The 9,425-nt window shown below is 59.4% G+C and overlaps 1 protein-coding gene across 1 annotated transcript; it reads right to left on the reverse strand.

Annotated features, from left to right (window-relative positions):
• Nucleotides 1–598: 598 nt before the first annotated feature.
• Nucleotides 599–6,917, reverse strand: ASB13 (ankyrin repeat and SOCS box containing 13). Its single transcript, XM_088531785.1, has 6 exons — nucleotides 6,861–6,917; nucleotides 4,775–4,962; nucleotides 4,015–4,165; nucleotides 2,805–2,939; nucleotides 1,530–1,721; nucleotides 599–747 (listed from the first exon to the last, which is right to left on the reverse strand). The coding sequence occupies exons 1-6, from the start codon at nucleotides 6,901–6,903 to the stop codon at nucleotides 620–622; spliced, it is 837 nt and encodes a 278-aa protein (XP_088387911.1). The 5' UTR covers nucleotides 6,904–6,917; the 3' UTR covers nucleotides 599–619.
• Nucleotides 6,918–9,425: the final 2,508 nt, after the last annotated feature.

A 9,425-nucleotide genomic window follows, 5' to 3' on the forward strand; every position in this document is an offset into this window, starting at 1 on the left:
CTGCGTTTCTACACAAGGGACAGGACTTTGTCCCAGCGATGTGGCTTCACAGACGGGCTGCTGCAGGACAGCAATCCTGCCACTTATTGCACATAAAACCAAGTGCTCACCACAGCGGTGGCTCTCAACAAGTGCAGAAACCTGCTCTGAACGTTTCCCAGACGTCACCATCTGAGGACACCGTCTCTAAATCCCTTTGCAGGCAGGGGAGAGGCAGAGGGGAGCTCCCAGGACACATCCTAACACTGACATCTAAACCAGGATGGAGAAATCACGCTCCAGGAGTATGTATTTCCCTCCAGTGACTGCAAAGGGAGATGTCTTTAGCCAGAGACATCTAAAATTCGGGAAAATTAACCCAAAGAGTGAGCCTCTAAGGGGATGACACCCCAGCAGGGACTTAACTCCAAGCCAGGGCTACAACTTGCCCAAGTCTCTCGTTGCTAAAGCAATCGCCGATGGAGAAGGGGTGCCAAGTGCTGTCACACGAATGCTATTTACACAGCTTGCTTAAATTAAGGGTGGTTTCTTGTGGGGAGGTAGACGAGAAAGAGACAGAGGCTTCGTAGCGTGGGACCTGCAGGTCCCCCCGGGCCCTCCGTGGTCACCTGGGGCCCCGTCAGTTGTAGGACAGGTACTGGATGAGCCGCTGGGGGATGTTGAGCTGCGCGATCTTCTCGAGCGCGCGCCGCCCGGCCGCCTTCCGCACCGTCACCCTGCAGAGCTGCGACAAACTCAGCGGCGTCTCTGGAGCGAGAGGGGACCCGGAGGGGACCCGGAGTCACCGCCGGAGCCCGGCGGTTCCGTAGGGCCCTCCCGAGAGGCGTCTGCTGCTCCTGGATCCCTCCCTCCTTCCTCCACAGGGATCCGGCCACGGGGGCTCGGGAGCTCATGGGCACCCCCGGGGCTTTGCTGGGGCTGCGCGGAGTCTCCGCAAAGCCAAATAAAGGAATAAAACCTCCTTCTCCTCTGCTGCCCTGGTTTTTCAGCTGAGGATTGCATGAATCCTTGTCACTGAGGGCTCCCTGCGCCTCTCTAAGGCCTTTCCTGACAGCCCCCAGCCTCTATCCCAGATGCTGGCACATGTGAGCACGGAGTGACCAGGAGCCAAGTTGCTCTGGAAGCCACCAAGGCTAAAAAGCTACTGCCTCCATCCCCACCACGATCTGCTCCCAGCCTGAATCTAGCCCTGGATCGAACGATGCAAGTTCAAAACAAACTAAAGAGCTAGTATTAAAAGTTAGCCCAGTTCCCTTGGAACAGCCTGTGTTGAAAAGCAACTGGGCAGGCATTTCTGATAGCAGAGGGGGCAGCAAACTCTGGCAAGATGCAGTAATATTTATGGGCATGGGGGATGCAATCCCTTAACCCAGCCCAGATGCAGCCAGCACGGCTCAACTTCTCTGAGAAAAGAGAAATAGTTGAGAGAAGAGGCTGCTACACAGAGAGCAGCAGCCAGAGAAGGGCTGTAGGGACTTGCCACACAAATGGAGCTGGATTCCTGGCGCAGGGGGTCGTATCTCACTCACTCTCATAGTACTCAAAGCACTTGGCTGTGGGGCTGCTGCTCCAGGTGTAGTCGGACGGTTTCTTCCCGCGGTTGTCCCTGGCGTAAATGTTTCCTCCGAATTCGATCAGCATCTCCACGAGGTCGACGTTCTTCACCTTCGCCGCGTGGTGCAGGGCCGTCTCGTGGAGTTTAGCAGCGTTCACGTTCGCCCCTGGAAACGGACAGAAAAGGAAATCTGCTCCTGAAAGGCCTCGCTTGACCCAACCAGGAGGGACGAGTTGGCTGGAGAATAAAAGGGCTGTTAAAACAGCTACAAGGGCCTAAAATGATCCAAACAGGAAACCAAACCCCTGAGCAAGCTCTCTGTGCTGGCAGCGCGTGCGTTTTCTTCCCTGGCTTTCTGTTTTCCTTGCACAGAAAGGACTTTAATCCACGCTACAAGGTGAATAAGCAGCTGTGTGCTTCCCGAATCCGTGCGCTTTCCGAAGTCGGCAGAGATTCCCAGTCATCCCGACCATCTGAGATCAAGTCTTAGCCACAGATATTTTGGCTAAGGATAATAATTGCCTCTGTAAGCTGATAGCAGAGGCCCCTGCTAATACCCCACAACTGTTTGTGTTCCTCCTCTCAAGCTGATTTTCCAGGTGAGGAAAACCCCACAGAATTCACACAATTGACTTTAAATACGTCCATCTGCACAGGTCACACTGGATTCTTCTCATAATTAACAAAAAGAAATGGGTGATCAATTAATCTCAGGTGAGGTGCCTGGTACAGGCAACTGGAGGGAGGAGGCAGGGAACCAACGAGCTGAGCTGGGTGATTTTAGATATTTAACGTTCAACATGACAAATGCCACCCTAGGCAAGACCATTTCCTGCTAAGGAGAGGCAAAAACAAGAAGCCCAATTCCAGATTCCTCCAACACAAGCAGCAGTGAAACCTGAAGCAGAAAATAGCTGAACTCCCACCAAATCCTCCTTGGCAAAGCACTAGCCAGGCCTCCCAGGGGCATCATCTGAAGCCACCTCTTGTTTTCTGTACAACATCAAACCCTGACATCTCTCTGCTGTCCAAAACCACACGACTACGCGGCCGATACCGAACCTACACACATCAGTTGATAGTAATTCCAGGAGGAAGTTGAAGCACTGCTCCCAAGGGCTGAAAAACTCTGGTTTTCTATTAAAATAAGGGAAGGAGATATTGCTGGGGGCGTCATACACTGGCTATCGACCTGCATGTGCTGAGAAGGGCCCGTGTGTTTGCTGGGGTGACACTGTGGCTGCCCTACCTGCCTTGAGCAGCACCTTGACGCAGTCCAGGTGCTCCCGGGCGCAGGCCACGTGCAGGGGCGTCCCGAAGTGGCAGTCGTGGGCCTCCAGGTTGGCTCCGACGTCGATGAGGAGCTGCACGCACTCTGGGCTGCCTTTGGGAAGGGAAAACGGGCATCAGAAGGAGCCGGAGCCCCTCACGTGCTGGCATCAGCCCGAGGAGCTCCTCAATACTTGGGTGATGGCTGCAAAGATATAAATGCTGAATATGAATATGTTTCATTTCCCTGCAACCTCTGAAGAAAGCACGGGATGCCTCATTGCTTAAGTCTGCCAATAAGCCACGGGGCGAACGGGGGACTACGACAACAGTGCCCCTCTTTATAGGGGAAGGGACCTCACGGAGAATAAAAATATTCCAGCGACTCCAGGCATCAGCAGACATGGATGGATGCAGGATACACATGGTCCGAGCCCAGCAATGAGTGCAACTCGTCTCACCTCGGATGAGGAGGAACAACAGGGATGATGAAGGGCCTGGAACATCTGCCCTATGAGGAGAGGCTGAGGGAGCTGGGCCTGTTCAGCTGGAGAAGAGAAGGCTGAGAGGGGACCTGAGCAGTGTCTAGAAGTACCTCAAGGGAGGCCGTGAGGAGGATGGGGCGGCCTCTTTTCACTGGTGGCCACCGACACAACTAGAGGAAATGGCCACAAACTGAAACACCAAAAGTTCCGCAGGAACTTAAGGAAAAAATTCTTGCCAGTGAGGGTGCCAGAGCACTGGAACAGGCTGCCCAGAGAGGTTGTGGAGTCTCCTTCTCTGGAGATCTTCAAACCCGCTTGGACGCAGTCCTGTGCCACGTGCTCTAGGTGACCCTGCGTGTGCAGAGGGGTTGGACTGGGTGATCCCTAGAGGTCCCTTCCAACCTTCAGCATTCTGTGATTCTATCAAAGGCTGCAAAGCTACTGGTTTGCCTCCAGGTTTTCTAACAGTGCTGAGGAGCTGACGTTTATCTGCCCACGATCACATCCCGTGCCTGTCATGTGGGATAAAAGCACCCAGATCCCTTTGAACTCGCCGTGGCACCCAGCAAATAAAGCAGCACCCTGTGCCGGGCGCTTTTATCCCATCGGCAGAGACAGGCCGACGGCTCCCGAGCAGCGAGACCCACGGTTGCTTTCAGATCCTTGGGAATCGCTGGGAATTCCGGGGAGCGCGGGCGGGCTCACCGTTCATGCAGGCCTCGTGCAGCGGCGACGCGGTGAAGAGCGGCGGGTTCACCTTGGCGCCGTGGGACAGCAGCACCTTCACGCACTCGATGCTCCCCGAGGCGCAGGCGTCGCACAGCGGGGTGCTCCCGTCGATATTCCTGGCATCCACCTGCAACGGACGGAGGCGCTCATGGAACACGGCCGCTCCGGCTTCCTTGAGCTCCCGGTTTTCCCAGGAATCCGCCTTGCAGCGCTCCCAGGCAGGGATGCACGGGAATTTTGCAAGTAGCCGTTACGGTTTGGGATGTTATTCCCTTCCCAGGATTTTCCTACTGGCAAGCTCAGCGCTGCAGCCAGAGCGGCACGACTGCTCCTTTGCATTCTGCCACAGGAGCACATTCAACCAAACTGGCTCATTTTGCACCAAAAAGGTGCCCAGATTTACTCTGGGCTCAGTTGCCTTTAGCACGTGAGAAGATTTTTTCTTTCTCCACAGTAAAATTAATAAAAGTAAAGCAAGAATAAATAGAAAGCCCCATAGGAACCCAGTGTGTCCCCTGCTCCTCTCCCAGCCACCCTGGCCTTGGTGAAGAGTGCCCAAGGTGACCAGGCCTCCCTCCCAAAGGCAGCGTGAAGAAGCCAAGCGCTCCAGGGAGGGAATCCTTGGAATAACGCGGGAATCCGCCTCCTTGGAATAAGGTGGGGATCCGCCTCCTCGGAATAACGTGGGGATCCGCCTCCTTGGAATAACACGGGACGCGAGGAGCCGGGCACGGACCTGGGCGCCCGCGGCCAGCAGCAGCTGGACGCAGCGCGTCTGCCCGCGCAGACTGGCCTCGTGCAGCGGCGTGATGGAGTCGTAGGTGACGGCGTTGACGCAGGCGCCGCTCTCGATGAGCTGCTGCAGCTGCAGGGCCTCCCCGCGCCGCGCGGCCTCGTGCACCGGCGTCCGGTCAGCCCAGAAACCTGCAGGGAGGAGGAGGAGAGGCAGGAGATTAATGAAAAAGGGGAAAAATCAGGATGGATGAGCTGTTGAGATGGAGGAAGGGCAGCTCGGCCAGGAGGGGAGCTGCAGCTTGGAGGATGGAGCGAGCGATGGTGAATTAACCAGTTCAGTTTTCTGGTTCCGACCGCGTTCAGGACATGGACGTCTCTCGGGATCTGTGCCACACTTTGCAGTCCTTGCTTAACCCTTTATCCAAGCAGAAACCAGCACTAGCACTCGGATAGTCAGGTCCAGACTCATCCTACCAGGCTCTCAGCTATTTAGAGGCACCGTCCCTCCTGGCTCCATCTACAGTCCCTGGGAATGGAAACCCGCAGAGGAAACTTCATCTAAAAACTCTCCCCCGGTTCCTCTCAAAGTCCAGAAGGTTCCTGGAGAGCATCCGGGCCGGTTTCTTGATGTGGATGATCACGGAGCCGCCAAGGAGAGGCTCTGCCGGGCTGCCCACGCAGCAGCAAGGAAGGACAGGTCGGAGACGGGAGCGTCGAGGGCTGCGCCGGGGACCGGGGACGGAGCAGGGCAGGGAACGGGGCGGACGTCACCCGGCCTGGAAGGGGGTCCAGCGGGAAGGTCTTGGGATCCGCAGGCTGCGGAGCGGCGACGAGACGGAGCAGCTTGGGCGGCGTTTAACGGGGACGCGAGGCCGAAAGCAAACGGGGGAGCTGCAGGGGGGCCCTCGCTGCCCTCCTGACCGGTAGGGTCGGTCACCGCGGACCCCGCGCGGCCTCCGAGGTCCCTTCCGAGGGCGCAGGGAAGCGGCTCCTTGCGCTGCCCCATCCCGGGCTCACAGGGAACAGGAGCCGCCGGCGCCGAAACCCACAGTTGGGCCCAGGGCCGCGGAGCCGCCACGGGGACGCTCCGGAGCGGAGCCTCCTGCTCCCCGGGACCCTCTGTCCCCCCGTCACGTCCCCTCCTCAGACCCACAGGCGGCCCCATAGCCCCCTTACACCTCCGCATCTCCCCACAGGTCCAACCCAGCCCCACATCTCCCCACAGCCCCCTCCTCAGACCCCCACATCTCCCAACCTGCCCCACATGTCCCCACATAGTCCCAAACCTGCCCCACATCTCCTCATAGCCCCCACATCTCCCCACAGCCCCCTCCTCAGACCCCTGACTCTCCCCACAGCCCCCTCATGGCCCCACAGCCCCCAACCTGCCCCACATCTCCCCATAGCCCCCTCCTCAGACCCCCAACCCGCCCCATATCTCCCCACAGCCCCCTCTTCACCTCAACCCTCCCCACAGCCCCCTCCTCAGACCCCCACATCTCCCAACCTGCCCCACATCTCCCCACATAGCCCCAAACCTGCCCCACATCTCCCCACATAGCCCCAAACCTGCCCCACATCTCCTCACAGTCCCCTCATGGCCCCACAGCCCCCAACCTGCCCCACATCTCCCCAGAGCCCCCTCCTCAGACCCCCAACCCACCCCATATCTCCCGACAGCCCCCTCTTCACCTCAACCCTCCCCACAGCCCCCTCCTCAGACCCCCACATCTCCCAACCTGCCCCACATCTCCCCACATAGCCCCAAACCTGCCCCACATCTCCCCAGAGCCCCCTCATGGCCCCACAGCCCCCAACCTGCCCCATATCTCCCCACAGCCCCCTCTTCACCTCAACCCTCCCCACAGCCCCCTCCTCAGACCCTCACATCTCCCAACCTGCCCCACATCTCCCCACATAGCCCCAGACCTGCCCCACATCTCCCCACAGCCCCCTCATGGCCCCACAGCCCCCAACCTGCCCCACACCTCCCCACAGCCCCCTCCTCCGCTCAGCCCTCCCCGCTGCCGCCTCGCGCCCCCCACATCTCCCCACATCTCCCCACATCTCCCCCCGTCCCCACGCACCGATGTCGCCCCGCGCGACGCCGCTGCCCCCCGGCGCCGCCATGGCCGGGGCGGCCCCGCCGCCCTGCTGCGGCCTCGGGCCTGTCCGCACCGCCCGGCCCGGCCCGGCCGCGCTGCCCGCCGGGACTTGTAGTGCGGATGGGGGGGCACGGGCGGCAACGGGGACACTGCGGGGGGGGACCGCTGTGGGGCAATGGGGGCACCAGTGTGGGGACAGTGTGGGGAGGGCACCGCTGTGGGGCACTGCTGTGGGGACTGGGGATACCGCTGTGAGGCAATGGGGACACCACTGTGGGGCACTGGGGACACTGCTGCAGGGACTGGGGACACCAGTGTGGGGCACTGGAGACACCAGTTTGGGGCAATGGGGACACCGCTGTGGGGCACTGGGGACACCAGAGTGGGGCACTGGGGACACCGGTGTGGGGCAGTGGGGACACTCTGGGGGGGCACTGCTGTGGGGCACTGGGGACACTGCTGTGGGGCACTGGGGACACTGCGGGGGCACCGCTGTGGGGCACTGGGGACACTGGTGTGGGGCAACGGGGACACTGAGGTGGGGGGGCACCGCTGTGGGGCACTGCTGTGGGGACTGGGGATACCGCTGTGAGGCAATGGGGACACCACTGTGGGGCACTGGGGACACTGCTGCAGGGACTGGGGACACCAGTGTGGGGCACTGGAGACACCAGTTTGGGGCAATGGGGACACCGCTGTGGGGCACTGGGGACACCAGAGTGGGGCACTGGGGACACCAGAGTGGGGCACTGGGGAAACCGGTGTGAGGCAGTGGGGACACTGTGGGGGGTCACTGCTGTGGGGCACTGGGGACACTGGTGTGGGGCAACGGGGACACTGAGGTGGGGGGGCACCGCTGTGGGGCACTGCTGTGGGGACTGGGGATACCGCTGTGGGGCACTGGGGACACTGGGGGGGCACCGCTGTGGGGCACTGGGGACACCAGAGTGGGGCACCGGGGACACCAGTGTGGGGCAGTGGGGACACTGTGGGGGGGCACTGGTGTGGGGCACTGGGGACACTGCTGTGGGGCACTGGGGACAATGGCAGGGGGGGGACCGGTGTGGGGCACTGGGGACACTGAGGTGGGGGGGCACCGCTGTGGGGCACTGCTGTGGGGACTGGGGATACCGCTGTGGGGTAATGGGGACACTGGGGGGGCACCGCTGTGGGGCACTGGGGACACCAGTGTGGGGCACTGGGGACACTGCTGTGGGGCAATGGGGACACTGGGGGGGCACTGCTGTGGGGCACTGGGGACAATGGTGTGGGGCAATGGGGACACTGAGGTGGGGGGCCACTGCTGGGGCCACTGCTGTGGGGACTGGGGACACCGCTGTGGGGACTGGGGACATCAGTGTGGGGCAATGGGGACACTCGTGGGGTCATGGAAGGGGCTGGAATTGGGGGCACTGCTGTGGGGCACTGGGGCCACTGCTGTGAATGGGCTGGCGTGTGGGGCTGGCACTGGGGACACCGGTGGGGACACTGGGGGCTGCGTGGAGAGGGATACGGAGGTGGCGAGCGGGGACCCCGGGGGCACCAGCCTGTGTGGGGCAGGGACAGGGCACTGATATGTGGGGCAGGTGCCAGGGACAGGGCACTAATAAGTGGGGCAGGGACAGGGCACTAATGTGTGGGGCAGGGGGTTCTGGCATGTAAAAATGTGCTGGATGGGGGGACATCCCTGTCCCCCTCAGCGCCAGGGAGCGAGAGGCTCCTATGGAGCCACCGGGAACGGAGCAAGTTCCTTGGGAATGATGTCAGTGTGTGTATATATAAATATATAAATATAAATATATATATATATATATCTTACTCGCAAGGAAGGGCGCAGGCGCCGAGCAGGGAGTCGCTTCTTCCCTTCTAATAACTTTGCTGCTCCGCAGGATTTGCGGAAAAACGGACGGGAAAAAAGGCAGCTCAGTGGGAGAATGTGGGATTCTGGGGAAAACAAGGAAAGGAGAGGTTGGAAACGGGGCAAAAGTGGGAAAAAAAAAACGGGAAAGGGCCTCTCTGCTGCAGCCTCGTGCCTGGGAAGGAGCAATAAGTGGTTGGGAAGTGCTGTCTGCTGAGAATCTCCATTTTTGGGGATATTTAGGTTTAAATTGGAAATGGTGGTGAGAACCTATTGCAGCAGCAGTCGAAAATGTTGAATAGAAAAAAAAATGGGAAAATTTGGGGAAAAAAAAAAGATTTAAAAATATTAAAGAAAAGACCTTGATCGCTATTGAAAACGGCAATCTGCACTGGGCGCATTCTTGGGTTTTTTGACTCATTTGTGTGTTTTGGGGTCGGAGATGAATATTGCACCGATTCGCTATTGAGGGCAGTGAAAATGCAGGAAAAATTCCAACGGGGGCAAAAGGGATCGGGTCACCCATAGGAATGCCATGGAGCGGAGAGTTATCCGGGATTCCCTCAGGGAAAGATCAGGGAGGGATCTGAATCCTTGGGAAATGTGCTGACTTACGTGGATTTGTATCCAAGAGAAGGTTTTGAGGGAGAAGATTCCAGCAGCTCTTCCGCAAGGAGGGATAATGTCCA

This window comes from Tinamus guttatus, unplaced genomic scaffold (genome assembly GCF_059628265.1).
Source record: "Tinamus guttatus ecotype Peru unplaced genomic scaffold, ASM5962826v1 Tinamus_guttatus_pri_ptg000434l, whole genome shotgun sequence".
NCBI lineage: Eukaryota > Metazoa > Chordata > Aves > Tinamiformes > Tinamidae > Tinamus > Tinamus guttatus.

Bases quoted from the DNA above. Each gene is read 5' to 3' on its own strand.
- ASB13 (XM_088531785.1), bottom strand. From the start codon at position 6,903: ATGGCGGCGCCGGGGGGCAGCGGCGTCGCGCGGGGCGACATCG. The intron at 2,940-4,014 runs GTGAGCCCGCCC...CCCTTCCCAAAG, and splicing joins GCACGAGGCCTGCATGAACG to GCAGCCCAGAGTGCGTGCAG. The intron at 1,722-2,804 runs GTAGGGCAGCCA...GTCCGTTTCCAG, and splicing joins CAAGGTGCTGCTCAAGGCAG to GGGCGAACGTGAACGCTGCT.